Here is a 23,384-nt window from a genome sequence, read left to right as displayed (position 1 = left end):
GCAACAAAAGTACCAGGCCGGCCTGCTTCCTTGCACTGTACACTTTACAGCTGTGGAGCTGTTTCCCCCCAGACAAGATCTTTATCTGGGGGATATTTCGTGGGGGAATATTACTCTCCTTTTCCCCCACCTTTACACCCCTTCTTTGGCCTATATAGCAAGCAAGCCTTGTAGTATTTTGGGGTTAGAAAAATTGTTCTTCAAGTCTCCATACTCAACTCCATCTTCATCCTTCTCAATTCTTTGAAAAACCCTAAGTCCCTAACCATCATTCCTTCTACACCACCAAGCTCTACCACCACCACCTCATTTCCAGCAACAAGGAAGGTTTTTCAAAGGTCAAAGAAGCTGCAAATTCATCCAAGAAGCAACAAAAGTTTGAGTCTTCAAGGGTAAGTAATACTTTTACCCTTTTGACCCTTTTTCTTGATCTATTTGTAAGCCCCACTTCCTTTTTGTTTCAAGCTCCGGCCCTAACTGAAAAGGGCCCTATTTTGAGCTCATCTTCACTTTTCATTAAGGGCTCAACCCTGTTTGAACCCTCCATGACACACTTGCTTCATTGATCCTCTTGTATGTCATAATTTTGCATGCTATTTTTGACCCATGAGCAATTTATTTTCGAGCATGTTGTAAACTGATATTAGGCTTATTTTGAGCCCCTCTTCAACATTGAAGAAGGGCTCAACACCATTTGGGACTTCCATGTTGTACCTACCTTTATACTCCTCTTTTCTTCCCCATTCTTGCATGCAATGGCAGCCTACCATGCTTTTGTTTTTGGCCATTTTACAGTTCTGAAAAAGTTCTTATTTTGGTCCATACTTCATGTTTCATTTAGGTCCTTTCATGGTTTGGGGCTTCCATAGGTCACTTCATGTTATATCCCTCTTTTCTTCCCCATTCTTGCATGCAATGGCAGCCTACCATGCTTTTGTTTTTGGCCATTTTACAGTTCTGAAAAAGTTCTTATTTTGGTCCATACTTCATGTTTCATTTAGGTCCTTTCATGGTTTGGGGCTTCCATAGGTCACTTCATTTTATATCCCTCTTTTATTCCCCATTCTTGCATGTTTAGTTAGCCTACCATGATTTTGTTTTTGGTCATTTTACAGTTCTAGAAAAGTGCTTATTTTGGTCCATTCTACATGTTTTATTAAGGATCTTTGGCTATTTGGTGATTATTTTGTATACCTCATGTTATAGCCATTTTTGAGCCTTATTTTGCATCACATTTCTATCATATTTGTATACTGATTTTGAGGCTGCCATATACTGTAAATATTCATATTTTTGGTCCCTCTTCAATGTTGTAGAAGGAATTTTTTCAGTTTGGGTTTTGCTTATATCACTTGCTTCATTACCCCTCTTTTGGCCCCTATTCTTGCATGCTATTTTTCCCTTACCTATGCTTGCTGTTTGGCCATGTTTATAACTGTGAAAGTGCCTTTTTTGGGACTGTATAGCTTCTGTCTTTGCATTGCATGTCCATATTGTGCATGTTTGGCATAGCTATAGGCCATTTCGGGTGCCTGTTGTTGCATTTCGGGACAATTCCATGCATTTGGTATCATTTCGCTTCATTTCGGGACTGTTTTCCCCCATATTCTGTTGCTGAAATTCTGTTAGAATGATTGCCATCCATTCCATGTCATTTCATCACATTTTATCATCGCCTCGGTTTGCGTGCCCGTGTGCACGCATTTCGAGGCACTTCATTGTTATCCGCCGGCATCCTATGTGAGTGTGGCTGAGGCTCACTCATGTTGGTATAAGCCCATTTGTCCATTTCCATGTCATTTCATCACATTTTATCATCGCCTCGGTTTGCGTGCCCGTGTGCACGCATTTCGAGACACTTCATTTTTATCCGCCGGCATCCTATGTGAGTGTGGCTGAGGCTCACTCATGTTGGTATAAGCCCATTTGTCCATTTCCATGTCATTTCATCACATTTTATCATCGCCTCGGTTTGCGTGCCCGTGTGCACGCATTTTGAGGCACTTCATTTTTATCCGCCAGCATCCTATGTGAGTGTGGCTGAGGCTCACTCATGTTGGTATAAGCCCATATCATGTTTTCATGTCATTTCATCGCATTCTGTCATCGCCTCGATTTGCGTGCCCGTATGCACGCATTTCGAGGCACTTCATTTTTATCCGCCGGCATCCTATGTGAGTGTGGCTGAGGCTCACTCATGTTGGTATAAGTCCATATCATGTTTTCATGTCATTTCATCGCATTCTGTCATCGCCTCGGTTTGCGTGCCCGTATGCACGCATTTCGAGGCACTTCATTTTTATCCGCCGGCATCCTATGTGAGTGTGGCTGAGGCTCACTCATGTTGGTATAAGTCCATATCATGTTTTCATGTCATTTCATCGCATTCTGTCATCGCCTCGGTTTGCGTGCCCGTATGCACGCATTTCGAGGCACCTCTTTTTTATCCGATGGCATCCTATGTGAGTGTGGCTGAGGCTCACTCATGTTGGTATAAGTCCATATCATGTTTTCATGTCATTTCATCGCATTCTGTCATCGCCTCGGTTTGCGTGCCCGTGTGCACGCATTTCGAGACACATATCATCGCCTCGATTTGCGTGCCCGCGTGTACGTATTTCGAGACACATATCATCGCCTTGGTTTGCGTGCCCGCGTGCACGTGCTTCGAGACACGTATCATCGCCTCGGTTTGCTTGCCCATGTGCACGCATTTCGAGGTACCTCATTTTCATAGCATTTTGTCATTTTCTCGGTTTGCGTGTCCGTGTGCACGCATTTCGAGACATCTCATTTTCTATAACATCGTGTATGTTAGGATTGTATCTTAGTCGCATTTCATCCATATCATGCATATTGCATCGTGTCCGGAATAGGAGTTAGCCCGGGCACGGGAAACGAGGTACATTTCGTACTCCGAGTGACGGAATGTGTCACAATTCCCCAGTCACCGACACTCCGGATTATCCATGATGGAGTTAGGTTTTAGCTGTAGTTTCATGTGCATTCATCCTATATTGAGTTGTGCATTTCGACTCCTCTGCCATCATGCCTCGGTATGCGTGATTGGTGGCACGAGGATCGAGACATGCATATATCTGTGCAAATACATTGCTATGCCCCTTTCCTGCTCTCTGTTGCAGCAAGACGAAGAATCAGCAACCTTTCGGGGCCTGGCACGCATTTCAAGAACAGGTGTAAACAGAGGCTAATTGGGGCATTCCGGTGGATTTCCGCGCAAGACAATCCGGACATGCATCATCCACCAGAAGCAAGGCAGTCCCTGGCTTGCACGCCAGTTTTATTTGCTTTCTTAGTTAATTCATTAATTAATTAGGATTTTGTAATATTGTGGACTGTAATATTCTTTCATTTGGGACTGTATTATTTATTCGGACCCTCTGCGCGGGGGCACAATTGTAATAAGTGTGCGTGTGTGTGTTGTATGTCTTCCAACCCCACGTCTTTCTTCCCTTTTATTTATCCGCTTATGATGGTTAGATTAAGGCATATTTCAATTAGCATACAGTATGATAGCATGTTTGCATTCATTCATCTGTTTTGCATGCACCGGGCTCGGCGCACCATACTAACTGCATCGTACTTTCAATTCCAAATTGAATACATGTTAGTTGTAGCATTTCATATGCCATGTTTAGAATAGCCGAGCCTGTTATAGTTGCATTTTTGCATGTGTTGCATTAGGCATTTTTGTATACTTAGGATCATGCATGATTTCTAATGTAGTTTCTATTTTGGCTTGGAGTACTCGGTAAGTTCTATGCTTTAGCATCCTTGCATGCGTGTGAGTGACTGCCATGAATAGCATGCTTACCATGAGGCTAATTGCTTATCTGATATAACTGCCTGAATGCCTGTGGGTGAAGGTTGGGTTATCTGAATTGGAATAGATCATCAAATGTTTCAAGCCTACCTGCGGGTAGCAAAACCTCTTTCAAAAATAAACATGAAATGTTTTGTTCCAATTCAGGCGATTCAGTCTATACTTATATGCTGTGCGCATCACATAGTAACCTAGGCTAATAACCGGAATAAGAACTCACAATGTTTTCAAAAATTGATATCATGGTTAGTAGAGGCCGGTCTATGACCGGGCGAGCGGGGTGCTCACGAAGTGACCTTCCCCAATCGTACCCAAGTTCCCGAGCCGAGGTAACTTTGGTGATGACGGACACGTGGCCTTTTGGCACCGAGTCAGGGTTTCCTAAATTTCCCAAAATAAAATATTTAGGTGGCGACTCTGTATCTGGCAAAGCAGTCCATGTTTGGCACTTCTTTCAAAAATCTGTTTTCTTAAAACGATTTGCCGGATTTGGACTCTTTGGTTCAGATTAAGAACCGTGACTACAAAAGTCGAGTCCGAGCTGTAGCGAGGTCCCCCGCGGGCTTGTTACAGTGTGATGTCCCTTTGAGCACTTTTTGGACTTGAACTTACTTTTGAGGATGGTGCTGTAACAATTTCTTGTGATTGGACCTCAGCTTCTCCTTGGTTTTGTGGTTCAGTATCCAAGATTTCATCCTCATTTGTTGCTGGAGTAGGGGCACCTGTGTCATCTATAACCGCATTGATAGATTCCAATAAAGATGAAGTTCGCAGATTATAGACTCGAAAAGCCCTACTAGTGGTTGAATACCCTAGAAAAATACCTTCATCACTTCGGGAGTCAAATTTGCCCAAAGGCTCTCTATCTTTGAAAATGTAACACTTACTCCCAAAAGTTTTGAAGTATTTTACATTAGGTTTCAATCCCTTCCACAATTCATATGGAGTTTGTAAAGTGCCGGGCCTTAAATACACGCGATTTATGACATAAACAGCAGTATTTAGGGCTTCAGCCCAAAACTTTGGAGGAAGTTTCTTACTAAGGAGCATGACCCTGGCCATTTCTTGAACAACCCTGTTCTTCCTCTCAACAACTCCATTTTGTTGTGGAGTGATAGGTGCAGAAAATTCATGCTTAATTCCATGCATATCACAAAAATCCGAAAACGAACTATTTTCAAACTCACGACCATGATCAGTTTGGATTCTTATGATACGCCTAATGGAAACACCCTGTTCATTTTGGATTTTAAAAACTAAGGCCTGGAAAGCATCAAATGTATCAGATTTTTCCCTTAAAAAATTTACCCACGAAAATCGAGTAAAATCATCAATAGTTAAAAAAATGTATCTTTTACCTCCGATGCTTTCAGTGTGAGTAGAACCCATTAAATCCATGTGAACCAATTCAAGAGGACGTTTGGTTGTAAAGCTGTTCACTTTTTTATGAGGAGCACGGGTTTGCTTTCCAAGTTGACATGGTCCACACACATGGCTCAAATTCTTACCCAGTTTAGGTACTCCTCTCACAAGCTCTTTGTTGGCTATCTTAGTTAGGTCTTTGAAATTCATGTGACCTAATCTTTGATGCCACAAATCAATGTTACTTATGATGGCGGAGTGGCAAGTGAGATCATTAGTAGTAACAATCCCATAACAATTGTCAGATGTGTGAACCCCATGCAAGACAGTATTTCCCTTTTTATCCAAAATTTCACATTTATTTTTTGAAAACAATACTTCATGATGGGAATCACACATTTGACTAATGCTCAAAAGATTTGCTTTAAGACCATCAACAAGAAGAGCATTTTCGAGCTTAGGAAGACCAGCAACACTTATAGAGCCCTTACCAATGACTCTAGAAGTGCCGCCATCTCCAAAAGTAACAATTCCTCCTTCATATTTTTCAAGGGAGGTGAAGTAGGATTTGTTACCGGACATATGACGAGAGCACCCACTGTCAAGATACCACATGTGTGAATCACGTGTTTTTAGAGCAGTGTGAACAACTAAACAATTCAAATCATCTTTTCTCACCCAAATCTTTTTAGTCTTGGTATTCCGCCTAGACATATAAGGTTGTCTCCTAGCCCAAAAAGTTTTCGAATTTCTACCATTTTGAGACACCTTACCAAACAATTCAAAGCAATAAGGACGAATGTGGCCATACCTACCACAGTGATGACAAATAAAAACAGGTTGTACCTCCCTTTTGTTGATCTTACCAACTTTAGGTAGATGAAGAGAGAGATCAGCCTGGTCTACCTTCAACTTTCCCTTTACTTGAGTCTTCATGTCATATGAAGTGGAGGCCTGTCCCTTGTGAGCTGTTGCACCATAGCCTAGCCCGCTTTTGTCACAACCCATTTGTTGAGACCCGAGGATATCTTCTAAAGATTTGGAACCTTTGTTCCACATGGCAATAGTGGCTCTAGCAACACGGAGTTCTTCATCTTTTTGACAGACTATCTCTTCCAATGTAGCTTGCGACATCTCAAGACTTTCAAGCTTTTCTTCATATGTGGAATACACTTTTAGGAGTTCATTCCTTTCAGTTTCACAGGATAGAAGTTTTCCACATAAGTCTTGCCTGTCACTCGAGATCTTGATGATATTCTACTTTGCTGCTACAAGTTCTCCTTTTAGCCTGACATTCTCACTCTCACATGTTTTGAGCTTGAGAGAGAGTTTGTCGTTGATTTTGGACAAATTCAGAGATTCCTCGTACAGCTTTTCGTAGGCTTGTTGTAGTTCATCGCCATTGATCTCATCATTGTCTTCAGATATTTCATCATCCTCTTTTTGCTCTTCATTCTCCTTGACCTCATCCAGTCTAGCAACTAAGACAGAAAGGTTACTGGATGATGGTGAAGGTGAATTTCCTCTTTCATGGAATTGGCTCAAAATTTCCCATGCCTCTTTAGCCTTTGTGCAATGAATAACCCGTTGCTGTTCTTCAGCAGAAATTGCTCCACGAATAATGATCAGGGCTCTCTGACTGCTCGGATTGTCAGCCCTGTCTGTATCTTCTTCAATGGCCTGCCAGCCTTCTGGATCAAAAGCTCTCAAAAAAGCCCTCATTCTGATTTTCCAAAACAGGTAGTTACTCCTATCAAAGGTGGGAGCATGATGCAGGTTCTGACCATGAGCTAACTCCGCTGGCTTTGGAAGAGGTTGAGTGAAAGTGGACCAAAATGCCATGAAAGCACTATCCCCGTCTTCTCCAGATTCAGGTTCTTCGGGTTCTTGCTCCGACCCGCTTTCATCATCCTAAGTCACAGTGTAGACTTTCTTTCGATTCTTTTTCGAAGGGCATTCAAGGGCAATGTGACCAAACCCTTGACATTCATAGCACTTGACCCCTTGCCCCTTTACAATCTTCTTTTCAGTTTTTGGAGCAAGTTTTGGTGGAAAAGTTTTGGGTTTTTCATTACTCTTGTCTTTTGAAATAGGGTCTCTGAAATTAGGCTTCTTTTTCTTCAAATTTTTTTTAAATTGTTTAGTAAACATAGCTGTCATCTCAGACTCTAAATCAAATTCAGTCTCCAGAATTTTTGCAGACTTATAAGCACTAGTGAAAGCCACACTTTCTTTTTGTTTTTTCTTTGAAATTTGGTGGGCTTCATAAGTCTGCAAGTTTCCAACCAATTGATCAAGCTTGAGGGTATCAACATTCTGAGCCTTCTCAATGGCTGTCACTTTTGATTGGAACCTCTCGGGTAAGGACCTCAAAATTTTTCCAACAACTTTAGCTTCCGGAATTTTTTCTCCGAGTGTGAAACAAGAATTCACGATATCACTAAGTTTTGCATATAAATCATCAAACGTCTCATCATCGCGCATAAAAAGGGTTTCAAAGGCTGAGGTGAGACGTTGAAGTTTTGACCTTTTAACAGAAGTAGTACCTTCGTGAATCGTTTCAAGAATGTCCCAAGCCTCTTTTGCTACCTCACACGTGCAGATACGACGAAATTCTTCAGGTGTGACGGAGCAAAACAGGGAATTGAGAGCCTTACTGTTCCAACTCGAGTTTTGGTAATCAGTCGTGTCCCATTTATCAAGGGGTTTAGGAATATCAACACCATCAATGGTGATAGTAGGTTCACTCCACCTATAGATCACGCAGTGCCAGACTTTCTCATCGATGGATTTTAAAAACGCTCTCATACGAGCTTTCCAGTAAGAATAGTTTGTACCATCGAGTAAAGGAGGTCTATGGGTCGAGTTACCTTCACGAATAGAATCCATATTACTAGTCACACAAAATCACACTCCTATATTTTTTTTAAAAAAAAGAGTGACCTGCTCTGATACCAATTAAAAATCCTAAGTAATTCGTGATTAGATTAAGATTAAAATATTCCAAATCCCAATTATCCAAAACACACAATCTAAATCAACTAGCACTACGAAAGTGATTTAGATTGTTTGTTTTTCAGAATAAACAATAAATCGACACAAACGATTTTTACGTTGAAAAAACCACAATTGAAGAACCTTCAATTATAATCAAAAACCACGGGCGAAACGCCACTAATTAATCCACTACTGAAGAAAGAAATATTACAAAGATAATACACAAATTACCCAACTCAGTCAATTTGTCTTCGAATCTTCTGCAACTCTTTCACCACGCCTTCGTCTCGGAACTGATCAATCCTAAAGTTGAATCCACAACTTCATTTGTCGAATTAACGACTACGTACAGAATCAAACGCCTTTTGAAACTCTACGCTTGAATCTTCGGAATCCACCGAAGAGAACTCTCTCTTGAATTTAAAGTAACTAACTCCTTGATGTATGTATCTTTAGATCATGAGTGAAGAACTCTTCTCAAAACATCAAGGAAAAACTCACAAAAACCTCAGAAGAAAACTTCAAACAAAACCCTAGGACTCTTGAATAAGATCTAGGAAAAGTCCACCCTAAAAACAACCTAAATAGGTATAAATAGGTAACCTGAGTCTGCGATCTCCGCTCGAGCGGCTTCAGCAAAATCTGCGTGTGACAAAATAGAGTTCCGTTCGAGCGCTTGATGACTCGCTCGAGCGCGAAATCACACCTTCCAGTATTTTTTACAGACCTAACAAAATACTGAGAGACCCCAATATCCGCTCGAGCGTCAATGTTCCCGCTCGAGCGGGAAAGACAAAAACATAGAGAAAGTTACATCTTGTTCAACACAAAGTTTTGTATCCGGATTTGACAATAAAGGGACCTAACAGTATGTTTTAAATATATATGTTCATTTTGATCAACAACAATTTTTTGGTCGTGGAGTTAATTTGAGGTCTATTTGCTTTAAGTATATATATATATTAGATATGGGCAATCATTTTTTTGATAGGAAAGTTAATTTGAGGCCTATTTGTTTTAAATATTTATATTTATTTCGATGGGCAATATTTTTTGGTGACGAGATTAATTAGAGGTCTGTTTATTTTAAATACATATATTTATTTGGACTAGCAATCAATTTTTTGGCACCAAAGTAAATTCAAGTTCATTTGTTTTAAATATATATATATATGTGTGTATTTCAATAATCATTTTTTGCAACGTATATATACAAAAGTTTGGATTTGCCGTTTGCTTTAATATATATATATATATATATATATATATATATATATATATATATATATATATATATATATATATATATGTGTGTGTATATATTAAATATGGGCAATCATTTTTTGATAACAGAGTTAATTTGAGGTCTGTTTGTTTTCTGGTGGCATAATTAATTCGAGGTCCGTTTATTTTAAATACATATGTCCATTTCGACCAACAACCAATTTTTTGGCAGCAAAGTAAATTCAAGTTCATTTGTTTTAAATATATATGTGTGTGTATTTCGAGAATCATTTTCTGCAGCACAGCTTAATATATACAGAAGTTTGGATTTGCAATGGGCAATTCATCTCTTCAAAAAGTTTTCTTTAAGAACAATAATGACCAGTGCTTAACTAAAATTTGACAAATTAATCCAAAATCTTGCATCCGTTTGACTCTGTCTTTGGTAAAAGAAGTTATCACAATTACTCATTCCAAAACATAAGAAATGAAGCTAAAATAGTTGGAACATTTACGCTGTGTTTGGTTGGGGGATTTGGGAAGGGAAATGGAAAGGGAAATGGAAATGAAAGGAAAATGAGAAAGAATTAATAGAATTCCAAATCCCAACTATGTTTGGTTGTGTTGGTTATAAATAGAATTGATGTCCTAAAAGGTATCCTATTTCTTTATTTATTTCTCACCCCCTTTCTTTTCCCATATATTTTTTATTATAACCAAACATAAATAGGATTACATTTCTCATTCCTTTTCCAAATCCCACCTCAAAAACTCCAACCAAACACAGCATTAGGTTAAATGCTAGCTCTTGAGTAACATGTTTTAGAAGTGTCAAGAATGAGCCAGTTTGGTAAGTTAATCTAGTAGATATTGGAGTACTAACAAAGGCCTTATTATATGTTATTTATAGGAAAATGAATTTGCTCGTACATTTTTTTAGTGTGCGAATAATACACAAAATATAATTGGCTCAAATATGTGGACAATATATCTAGAAAGTGTAATGATCCCAACCAAAATGATAGTCTCACCACTCTACACCAATCAAAATCTCCATTTCTCGAGATCATACTCATACTTATCTTATGCTTATCTTGGATTTTCAATGTATATAATTTAAAATAGATTCTTGTAATCTACAATAAATGTGGCCAATAAAGTAACAATCCATGGAACCAAGGTCATTGGTCTAGTGATTGTGTATCACCACTTTGTTGTGCAAGGTTATAAGTTCAACTCCTATGAACACGAGTTTAATATTTTGTGTAGTAATAGGGGTTTTATTTAGTTATTGGGCTATTTGGTTGTTGGGCTTGGTAACCGTTGGCTTTCCATGTAGTTATAGGGATTTTATGTAGTTAGTTGGCTATTTCGTATTTGGGCTTGGTAACTATTGGCTTTATATGTAGTTGTAGGCTATTTTGTAGCGTGACGGTTAGTTTTCTAGTTATTGTCAGACTTTAATTGTGCTATGAAGAGGAATTTGTTCCAAATTGAGAATTTTTCATAACAAAAGGGAATTAAACAAGAAAGAAATGAAATGTAAATGATTCATAATAAAAAAAACAGAGGCTATATAAATCCACTATCAAAGATTTTGAGGTTCAAATGAAGTTTCCTTTGACAGATTACATGTACTTTTATGTGCTGTATAGGCCAAGGAAAAGGGTTTCACGAGTGCAAATTACCCGGAATTATCTTAAATTAAAAATAGGTAAACGAAACAGAGGCAGTACCCATAACGTGTTTCTGGAGCCAACCTGCAAAATTGTCAGGAGCTGGAGATTTAAGGGCCTCATAATTTAGTACGAGAACTATGAAAATGCTGAACAGATCAGATCGTCCATGTATATTTGGTGTCCGATATTCATCCATCTCTTTACTGTTTGATCACTTTGGTTATGTAGACTGTATCTGTCTCCTCCATTTTTTATGGAGATATCTAGTCTAGAATCTTTTCCCCGGTTGAAAACAAGTTCCAGACTAATGTGCCGATGATGTACAATGCAACAGCTACCTTAAACACATCATCCCAAGAACCTGCAACAAAAAAAATTTTGGAGAAATAAATTCTTTCCATCCACAAAAGAAAGTAAATAATTAAATTGAAATCAACACAAAAAATAAATAAATAAATGAAATTATGAAAGTTGGAAGCTTGGAAGCTTGGATGCACCTTTTTGGAGAATGTATCCAGTTGCAGCTGTACCAAAGACACCCGCAAGCACTCCCGCTGTGTTAGATAGTCCCAACAGTACTCCCTGTAATTGAGAATCAAAGCTAAGATTGTTTTCTAAAACATTTTTTATGTTTCAAAAAGCTTTTCTGAAGTTTCTTGCCAAGATATATAAGGAAGATAGATAATATGAGCTTGATAAAGCAGTGAGCTAAGATATAATTAAATAAATCTTTCCCAAGAATGATTGAAAAATGTAGGATAAAGGATAGAGACAACTCACAGCATAACGGGGCCCAATGTCTTGGTGGTTCGAGTAAAGGCCAGATTGTGAGAATGCATCTGATCCCTGCAAAGATAACATAGCATCTATATTTTTGTCACAAGATTTTGGCCAAATAGATATTCATGAAGAGAAAATCTTGAAACTAATTATTGATTCTTTGAGAGCCCATCCTTTCACACGTAGCTTGTACATTCTTATACGAGTTGTTTTTGGCATCCATTAGTAATTTTAATACACATATAAGCTACAGTAAAATACTAGAATTCATTGAAGGCTGCTGTAGCAATGTACAATTATCTAATGCTTTGGATAGTTGAATCTCGCTCTGGCAAAAACTAACACAGGCCAGCTGTATGATCGTTAAACTACTAGGTCCTACTACAGGTTCAACTATGGGATATAACATTTTCCATTATTTGAAAAGCAGTCACATTTCTACAATGTTTTTCTATTTTTTTTTGTTCTGCTTTATACAAGTTACTCGTCTCTCATTGAAGTTGTATTATTACCATCATCACCTTGATAACCCCCTTCCCTCCTCTACCCTACACCCTACCCAAAAAGTAGCATACAATTACTTAAGCTTTCTAGGTAGAGCTACTAGCAACAATTGAGAGATTGAAGGAATTCATCAATTTGTGCAAGTTGGAGTAACTTATCTTAAATTTACATACAGAGTTAGAAATTTACATAGCATCTCCACAATTCCTGCCATAAATGATACCTCGCAAGAAAATGTGTGTAAACCAGAGAGGGTAATATATTCATTGAACATTAGAATTATGCAAAAATTTCTTGAAATAGGCTCACAAAAACCATATCGAAACTAAAGGGTGTCAGTTAGCAATTTACATAAAGAATTAAATATGGTAGTTTCTATAAAAATTATTGGCCTGCATTCTAGCATAAAAGTATTCTCTGTTTTCATTTCAATAACCTGTTGACTTTTCTCTGCAAAGAAAATAACGTTTGAGAGACTTCAACTAAAATCCACTGAACAAACCTGACTGCATGCCATGCATAGCACCGCCAAAGCAGGTGTCTTGATATGGCTCAGCTGTGTAAGGAAGAAGGCCGGCCCCAAAAACCCAATTGATTGCATTATCTGCAATATTGAAAGGTCTAGAAAAGAGTTATTCTCAGTGAATTGCAAAGTTAAAGGTGCTACATATTTCTACATGGCTCATTTTGCCTCAAAACTATCAAATAGAAATTGAAAAGCCTAACCCACACTTCTTCTTAAACCCAGGTATTAAGGAAAATATAACTGCAGCACAGATGAGGCAACTCCAGGCAATATGAGACATGTTCCAACACACCATCCTAGACCACAACATACAGTAGCCGGACAAACAGCACACCAATCACAGGCCCAACCAAGCTCTAATACCAAATTGAAAAGCCAACTCACACTACTCCTTAAAACTCAAGTATTAAAGGGAGGCCAGCACAGATGGGGCAACTCCAGGCAATGTGGGACACATTCCAACAATAGAAAGGTTACTCCACTGTTTGGACTTTTATTTCAGAAAAATGTTCAGACCGTTGCTCCCTTTACAAGATATTACCATGTTACATGTATATACAAAATAGAGCAGTACTAATCCTTGCCTTGCGAACCGCAGTTATGGAGAGACCTTTGCTCACAAGTGTGTCTGCAATCCATCCTCCTATATTCGCAAACACAGCCATGGTCAACCATGGCAATACACAAAGAAGCCCTGACTCAGTGAGGTTGAACTTCAACACCTGAGAAAACAACCATAAGGAAAAGAAAAAATACTCTAGGTCATTTGTAAGATTACCTATAAACTATAATCACAGATCTGCATGTTAATCATTTTTTTTTTCATACATTGATACTAGTGTAAATAATAAGCATGTAATTGTTACACTTGCATGCTGAAAATTTTACTCAACTCATATTTAGAATATCAACGGACTAATATAGCTTGGTTTTGCTTTAGCATGCTCAGCAGCCAGCAAAATAGTAAACGATACAGTAATAACAAGTTGCAGCGCCCCAGAGCAACAAGTCAGTGCTACTGACTAAATTGTTTGTTTGAGTTCACTGAGATATTTACAAGATTTTGAGTTTAGCAGTAAATTATTGTGTCAACAAGCATAATTGGTTTCTGACAGAATTTCTCCTTGAAACCTGGCTGATGAGACTCAAAAGTTGGAAGGTCTAGGATGAAGTGTAAATGACGAATTTAAGAAAAATAAAACGGTAGAAGTCAAAATTGAAATATAATAAACAGTTTATAAGTTTGGACTACATTAATGCAACATTAAGGTAAGGAGGAATAGTGAAGTTTGAATATCCTTTTACAGATCTGCATTTCTCCAGACTGAATTCATGTACGTTGTACGGGCATCAAACAACTGTTAAAAAGTTCGATTTGGGTTCGTCATAGTTCCAATTTCCTATGGTTTTCTCAAGATTGCTCACTTACTATGTGTTGGATAGCTTGATATACATTATTGGCTCATTTCCTAATAGCTTAAGGTTTTGGGACAATTGGTGGCTTAACATGATATTAGAGCTCAGGTTGAGAGAGGTATGTGGTTCAAGTCTCTCCGTTAGCACTTGTTATTTGGTCCCCGCTTAGTTTCTTCTTCTCTGCTTGGTTGTTTACTTCTTCTATTGGCAAAACGTGGGTGCACGTGATAGCTTGATATACATATGAACTGTTGTGGGTTTCAAACAAATTTGAGGTGGGTGGTTGCTTTTGATAGAATTGGACAGGAATTGAAATTTATGAGGAACCTTGCACACAATGCATTATTGAGCAGAAGGGATGAGTAGTGCTAATGTTTGAGCAACCCAAAAAATCTATAAGAAAATTTGTGTCCATATAGAAACTGATATTAAAGTTTCTCTACAGGTATTCTATCTTTTTCACATTGGATGTTCATATCCTCTGGAAGGTTGAATTAATTCAAGTGTCAACACATGGATGAGCTTTACAAATATGTAATAATAAGAACAATAAAAACAACACAAATATTGGGAAAGCATAATTTGTATTGCAGATTATCCAGCATAAGAAATATGGAGATTGAAATATGAAAAATACCAAAATGGTTATCTCAACTATTACCCATTTTTACAAATGTTACAAATACCTGATTATAGTAGGTAGGCATCCATGTCAGAAGAATGAAGGTTCCCCAATTATGGCAGAAATGGGAGATAATGAGAGCCCAAACAGGTGGTTTTGATAAAATTAGCCTCCATGGTATGACCGTCACAGGCTCCTTGGCACTGCTGCTACCCAAGATGAGCCTTTTTTCCTCTGCATTAAGCTCTGGATCTTCATTAGGTGAGCTATATGCCTGAGACAAGTCAAAGGCAGAAAGAATTTTTAGCAAGAACGTCTATCTGGAATGCAACTTGGGTTGACTCATTATATACATGTGCATATTAGATATTGGGCCAGTGGATGGGGGTTGTTGTACTGATAATCCATCCTCTCAAATGGAGAATCTAAAGAAAAATTAAATAATGCAAGGAAGCTAAACATAATTGATATCCTCAACCATGTCCAAAATAGTAACATTATTTTATAGATACACTACAGAAATATACATTCTAGTAGAGATATTTACAGTAATGAAGACATGATCCAGAAATATGTTATGAGTAGATGGCAACGGAATTGATAGAGCCAATGCTCCTTTTAGAAAATTAGAATCGAAGTATAGTGTCAAACAATTAGATGTAGACAGTAGTTGTTGAGTTCTACAGTGGCGAACTCCATGGAGTCCATTATAGTGATCCTGCTATGTTGAAAAATCGCTAGATGTGCTCAATAGAGTGAAAATTTTGAATTAAAGCATGGTACTTTGAAATCTAGTGGTATTTCCCAGTGCACAGTTGTTTGCTTTTAGGCATGCTTCATTAACTTTTCTCCTTCAAGCACATTTGGTATGGTGCTAGAACCGTCTTTAGAGATGTTCTTGTGGACATCGATCCAGATTTGGATACTCAAGTGGTATTTGGAGCAATCTAGAAACTTGGAGATCCAACTACAAGAAGACTAGTATCCTGATACAACATTGATTTCACATCTTTCACCTCAAATAACATTGACAGCCATGATGTGCAGCTATGAACCTCTCCTCTTGTATGGAGACTCTATAGGCAAATAAGGTCATGAAAATAATATAAACAAGCTTGATATCCTCAACCACGTCACAGGCTATACACTTACTTATTTTGAGGAAGCATCTAATCCTCCAGTTGAAATTTTATACATACAAAACAGAAACTGCTTGTCCAGTTATTGTTTATGTAATGAAAAACAGATTTGTAAAAAAAAAAAAAGTCTTGATTTCAACCTATCACAACCAGGAAATGGAAACCAATTATTACACTTTCTACAGATTGTGCATTATGGCCTACAGGAGGCAAAGATAATTTTGAATTGATCAAGTGACGGTGTAAAATTCGTTTTTTAATTTGTAAGAGCATCTCCTACGGTACATTACTTTTTTTTACCAAATCTAAGTAAAAAATAGCTGATTTTCTCAATCTGATATGGCTTGCTCCAACGGTGCATCAAAAGGGAAGGGTCATCCGGTGGGTCGACCAGTAAGGCATTTTTTTTTTTTTAAAAAACCTGTTTGAACCTACCTATTTGAAAGGGAACCGCCGACCGGTGGGTCAACCGGCTGGTTGACCGGTTGCCCCCGTCCAACGGTATAAAACAGTGAAAAGATGAAATCTGGAGCTTGTCCTCAGTTTGATGAAACTTTTGTTCCATTTTCATTTTGATATCAATTTGGTGAAACCAATGGAGCGAGAAAAAGTGATTTTTTCATCAAATTTCAAATCTGATGCAAGGTTTGATGCACTGTTGGAGATGGCCTAAGTGGGGAAAATTTGTGCCGAACAAATGGGCCGACCTAAATTTCATGTGGGCCTTTGACCGTGCAACCGAGTTAACATGAAATGGGCGTTGGGCCAAGCTGAATGAGTTTGGACTATGGGCAGAGATAAGTCCACGCGTCGGACATGGACCAGGCGAAGGATCTCGATTGAGCTAAGTATGCACAACGGAGAATGACCAGGCTAAGATGACGAGGGCGACGCTTGACCGAGCTGAGAATCTTAGTCAAGGTGAAGGGCCGCACGAAGTTCATCCGAGTAATGAGTAAACGACGCTTAACCGAGCAGAATATAGCGGACTATGTTAGTAGAATTCTTCGGGACCCAACCGGCCAAAGCTAACTCGGACATGAAGCGGCCTGGGACTTAACTGCTTGAAATTAGCCCGGTTGAAGGTAGGTCAACGGCCGTATACTATGTGGCCCAATTGTAGTGCGACGAGGAACACTAGCCAATAGTACGCATCAATACTGTCTGGCTGTTTAGTCAATACTGTTTGGCAGTATTGACGCACACACGTGTAAGGAAAGGAGAGGGAAGTACATCCACGTGTCTAGCAAAGGACAAGCGAGGTAGTGTGCGCACAATCTTGGAAGGCAAGGCAACAGTCTATTAAAGACGCGTGACTCCACCAAGCAAAAGGTCTGCAATTTTCTCTTTACTCAGAGCTATCCTTGCTCAGTCTTTTTTCTATCTCTAAGGGTGCTAACTTGACCGTCAGAGGGGTTTTCTGGCAACACACCCGTCAGGTAGCTCACCGTCATTGTGCTTTCAGGTTGAACGACATCATTAGGAGCGACACGGAGCTTGGACGCAAGGAGTGCAAAAGTAAAGAATATTTACTCCCGTACAGTAATTTATGCAAATTAAACTTGTTACTTCAAATGTAACTAAACGAGAAAATACTTACTTTACTCAACCATAGTGCAAACCAGATACTTCCAAGGGAGCCGAATGAATAAAATACAGAAGCCCACCCAAACTTGTGGATTAAAATAGGAGAAAAAGCCAACCCTGTAACAGAACCAAGATACATGCCGCTGTATACAAATGCAAGTGATCTGCTTCTCTCCGAGACAGGAATCCACTTCGAAAGTATATTATTCATAGCAGGCATAGCGACACCCTAGCAAGAAAATACACCAATTCTTCAAACAATAAAAATCTCGTATCCAAAACTGGGAACTAATGAATAAATCTGAAAGATAATACAATGTATCACTTTAAATATCATTAGAAAAGCAATTGAAATATTACAAGTTACAAAATTGTATGAAATGACTTGAATTTCTTGGTTTACTCCAATTTGCAAACTCACACTAAAAGTGGCATCTGTGTTAGCATGCATTGATCATTTGTTTCTTAGATTATCATGTTCATTAGAAAGAACACTCGGTGAAGTTAGCATGTTCACTATGTTTCAGTAAAAAAATATAGGAGCTTACATAAGCACAGGAATAAGTAGCAACATTGTAGTGTGGTTCCAATAAGTGTGAGGACATGCAACAGGGAAAATCAATTCACACTGATGAAATTTAAGACAATAGCATTTTTATTTGTTGGGCCAAATTGGAAGCTCCAGTTTTGTACATATAAATGTGCTACGTGAACTATGCGGACTAAATGCATGTTCTGTGTGCTTCCATCAGTTAATTGTCTGCATAGAACACATTCTTCCCTATGTAGACTGTACAAAAATATCAAACTTCGTCTTACCTTTACAGAAAATGTTCTGGGAATATAGAGTAGTCATCATTAGATGAATACCAAAAATCCTCTCATCCAAAACTGAAAATTAGTAAGACATGTTTCTTTGCTGCCAATAAACAAGATGGCTGAACCTTCAGTTTGACATTTAGCCAACAATACGGAAGCTTTAGGGATCATAGCATCCGGCACTAGAAAATAGATAGAGATTTTTAGGTAATCAATTGACTAAGATGTCAGTGTTGTACCAACAATACTTCACCGGTGCTTCATGGTTTGGATGCCCCATTTCATAGGGAAACCAAATCTAGTTTTCATTATTCATTTTAGAAGCCAAACTACTACAATTAACACCCTCTAAAGATAGACTAGATTCAAACTGGCTTTGTGCAATATTATTTCTGAATTTCAAAAAATAAAGAAAAAAATGAATCATCAAATAGTTTCAGGAGGTAGATCCATCTAGCCCAGTAAACCATAAAAGCAAATCAAAGGAGCAAAAGAAGAGGCTAACCTCACCAATCCCCATAAAGGCACGCATGACAAGCAAGAAAGGAAGCCCAACTCTGGCAGCAATAGGCGTCAAAACTGTTGCAACTGACCACCAGATCACTCCAAAACCCAATACTAGTTTCCCACCAATTTTATCTGCCCAGATACCTCCAACAATCTATTTGCCAAAGAAACATAAACAAAATCCAGTTAATAGAGAAGGGTGGCAAGAATTAAGTTTTGACCTTCAATAAAAAAAATTACATAGAAGGACAATATCTCATCAAGAGCAATGAAGAGTTGATCAGTATTTCAAATGTACAATCACCAGAGTATGTGGATTACAATTTCGACCACTGGCTTAGATGATGACTGCCAGAGACATACAGATTCAAAATCATGACAGTTAATTGTTCCCAGATAAAAGGACCAAGAATGACCCACTATAGTTGATAAAAAAGAAGGGTTGTGTGAGTGTGCAAGCTAGATATATCTGCATTGCAATTCTAAAAAGTCCAAGTATCAGGGTTGATACAACATATAAATGACATTTGAAGATCAGAACTGATTGCCAGTTCTGAGTTAAGTGGAAAAAAAAAATTTAATCCCTTAGAACCATATATGTGGGTGGTAGAAGTTAGAAAAAGCACTTTTATGGAGATTAGCATCAATTCTAAAATTGCCTTTTCTAAAAAGAAAAAGCTGCCAATGTTTGAGTCAAACCTGAGTGAGCAGATAGCCCCAGAAAAAGGAAGACTGAATGAGACCAACTGTTGCACTGTTAAAGTTAAACTCCTGTGACATTGGAAGTATTGCAATGCTCATATTCACCTAATATGAAAATTTAGAGCTGTTAGAATCTGAAAATATGATTTCATCTTGGTCAAGAATTGTTCAATATAATAGAACTGCCTTGCAAGTTGCAACTACTTAGGAGGAGAAGAAATATTCACAGTGAAAGCTAAAAACCAGCAGCAAAGCTTAAAGTGCCATAGAAATAAACCATGTTAAATTTGAAAAACTTCATATTTCAGATATAATAATAAATTATGAGAGAAAACTAGACCATAACTCACTCTGTCCATGTTGCATAACAGAAATGCAGAAAAACATAGCAGTACTATCACCCAGCGCTTTGGAAATTGCTCCCACCAAGGTTTTATTTGCTCCACCCCTTCCACTAAAACAGCTTCACTTGACCCCTCCGATGACACAAATGCATCCGCCTCTGTTCCAGTAATGTCGTACTCATCAGATTTGTAGCTAACACGGGTCATATTTACTTTTACATGCTTTGACAACTGGTGTTTCCTGCTATTGATCCCAAACTTATCCAGATTTCTTGGTTGAACCCACTTGTTGCAAGAGGGAGATGAAGCAAGACAGCATTCACATATTCCTCTGATACTTCGCCTAGGATTAATGCTCATAGTTTTACCATTTGAATGACCAATAAGACGAAGAGATGGACTATATGAGTATCTAAATAAAGAAAAACTTCCCCTTTGAACATATAAATTTTTGTAGAACATGTTTGTATGCACATTCTGTCCAGGAGCAAAGCCTAACCAGTCTCCACGGTGATGTGCTGTAGCTTGTTCTTTTTGATATATTTTTCCTGCCAATATAAGTATAGCCATATGAAAAATGCTAAGTTGAGTTGAACCTAATTTAAATTATAGGAGAATTACAAATGACAAAACATAAAACTAAATTGAATACATATCCGATGCAATTTACTCCTCCCTATATTCTGAAAGAACTCACAGTTTCTCCAAAATTACACTAGGTTTGTCAGATTTCTTGGTCATTACTGGTCAGCCAACCTTATTATTCATCAAATCATCAAACGTTCCAACAATTTCCCAGTAGCAAGTAGTTCCCTAATCATTAATCATCAAAATGCAATATAGCATGCAACTGAGCACATGATAAAGTGCATGCCAGAAGTTGTTGCGCTATTGTTTCACAAGACACAAGCATCATGAGATCCATAAAGTAAGTTTAGCATAAGCATACATGGATATGCATTGTCAGTCAGATCACATTTAAAACCAATCCCAATACACGGTAAGCATTCTTTCAATGGCCAAATTTTAACCAGCTTTCCTAATAAGTAATCTGAATATGAAATATATATATATATATATATATAACTACAGAAAACACTATTAAATTGGATGACAATTTCAAATTTTTGCCAATTTCAATTGGTTAAAGTTTCATGTATAACTAGCAAATCTTAAAACTTCCAGAAGTCCATTACAAATCAGCTCCAAAAATGCAACAACGAAAACAGGACTGCATATACGGTTTGCTGTTAACAACCCACATTTAGGCAAAGATACACACTCATTCTAATATCTAAACTATCAGAGACCAGGGGATTGGTCTAGTGGATAAGGTGTGCTACCTTATTAGTTGTGATGTCTGAATTCAGGTCTTACTGTTACATTATGCAACTTCCCCTTACCTATTTCCCCCTCCTACCGATTGTAAATAAATAAATAAATAAATAAAAATATCTAAACCGTCTTCAATTACTTAAATAAAACCCACAGTTTATCCGCTTGCAACGACAAGTATGTCCGAATTTCAGGAGTATTTTTCTTCTTCTTCTTCTTCTTCTTCTTCTTTCTTTAACTGACAACAAAATATAACCCTATCACCTTCCATTTAAGTAGGGCCGAGCAAACAAATCAAAAAAAAAAAATTGTAAACCAGTCCCGTTCAGCCCAAACCACACTATTTGGTTCGGTTTTCTCAATACAAAGTTCGGTCCTGTTCTTAAAATAGGTAAACCGTACTTCACAGCTTGATTTGTAGTTTTATCATTATGGTTCCAATTTGCAACTGAACCAGACCATTTACATATATACATATATTGCTTGATCTTTGAACAAGTTGTGATTATGATATAAATGATGACAAAATTGTTGAAAACCGTGGTTCCAGACCGAACAGAACTGTATTTTCATGGATGGTTTGGTTCCAAAGTTTATAAAACAGTAAGTGATGATTTGGTCTTGGTTTACTACAAAACCGAACCAAATCGAACCATGCTCATCCCTACATTTAAGTGCCTAGCTCGCTCACACTTTTACCATGGGTTTGGCTGATCATTGGTTGCTATATCAATCCAATTTAATCAATTTTTTTCATAATGTAGCAATTACCATACACAACTCACACTCCAAAAAATAATAATATTAAATATAGCGTTAATAACATTCCCCACTCAACAGACATGAAATCGAGACATGTTCAAATATCAAATTAAAAAAAAATTAAAATTAAAATTGAGCTCAGACAAGCAAGTTCGAGTAAATACATTGGATTATGCACATATATTGTAGATTTATATACAGATATACAAGAATTGGGAAGGGAAATCCATACCTGAATCGATGAAATAACCGAAATTTCGATTGGAAAGAACAGAGCCGATTGCCATTGTTTCGTTCAACAGCGATTGTCAACACACTCTGATGTGATGCCTCCGGAACCTCAAGCTATTCCACCATCTCTCTCTCTCTCTCTCTCTGGTTTCTCTCACTGCTTTCTCTCTCTAGCTTCACACTCTCTCTCTCTCTCGCTCTGAGCGGATAATGGAATGGGGATGTATTTCATATGAATTTTGTGCCAAGTTTTTTTCTTCTGTTTTTCAAAAGCGGGAAAAAAATCCCAGTGGCGTTGGCGAAAGGGAAGGTCGGGAGTCTGACACGCGGCATTTCATCCTCAGTGGGGAGGAGAAGTATGAAAGTACGCAAATACCCCCGACGTGATTGCTGAATTTTTTGCGGTGTTCAAGAGTGGTAAGTGGGTGAATAAGGAGCGCAAATATGGGTATTATTGGGAATTCAGTTGGGAAATGTTAGGTCGTGTTTTTGCCAAAAAGGCATTTTAAGGTGCATCTATTTACACGTTACATTTTGTCTAAAGACACATTATTAATTGATTTTTTTTATTATAATAATGGCCTAACCTAAAGTGACCAAAATGACCACAAAAGAATATCAATACCCACCTTGGTTGAATACACAACATCCAAACCCTAACCCTAGCCACAATTGTTGCAGCTGCAGTCATTTCACCACCGTTGCCTCGTCGCTCCTCTCCAGCTCCGACGAATCCCCATCACCACAAACCCTCGCCAGTGATCTCTCTCTCTCCCTTTCTCTCTCGCGATCTGCAAGGCAGTGGGTTGCGAAAGGGAGGCGCGACTGGGCTAGAAATGGGACAGTGGCGGAGCGCAAGTGAGAAGAGGAATTGACAGCGGTGAAGGTGATCTACGAAAAGAAGCGACTTACGGGATTGGGCAGTGGGTGGAATACGCAAATGGTCATCCATTTTTGAAAATGAAACAGAAAACCAGTGAAGGATAAGTCTGTTCAAAAGTTCA

General features: G+C 38.2%; 1 protein-coding gene across 1 annotated transcript; it reads right to left on the bottom strand.

The window, feature by feature from the left end:
* Positions 1-10,981: 10,981 nt before the first annotated feature.
* Positions 10,982-22,755, bottom strand: LOC114281017 (ascorbate transporter, chloroplastic). The gene is made up of 11 exons (XM_028223444.2): positions 22,382-22,755; positions 20,059-20,600; positions 19,706-19,813; positions 19,005-19,160; positions 17,694-17,909; positions 15,019-15,228; positions 13,501-13,638; positions 12,893-12,994; positions 11,887-11,952; positions 11,604-11,688; positions 10,982-11,467 (listed from the first exon to the last, which is right to left on the bottom strand). The coding sequence occupies exons 1-11, from the start codon at positions 22,434-22,436 to the stop codon at positions 11,370-11,372; spliced, it is 1,776 nt and encodes a 591-aa protein (XP_028079245.2). The 5' UTR covers positions 22,437-22,755; the 3' UTR covers positions 10,982-11,369.
* Between the last annotated feature and the right edge of the window lie 629 nt (positions 22,756-23,384).

This window comes from Camellia sinensis, chromosome 2 (genome assembly GCF_055761805.1).
Source record: "Camellia sinensis isolate YWXY chromosome 2, ASM5576180v1, whole genome shotgun sequence".
Taxonomy (NCBI): domain Eukaryota; kingdom Viridiplantae; phylum Streptophyta; class Magnoliopsida; order Ericales; family Theaceae; genus Camellia; species Camellia sinensis.
Note: the sequence above shows the minus strand (reverse complement) of the source record. Positions and strands in the feature narration are given on the sequence as shown.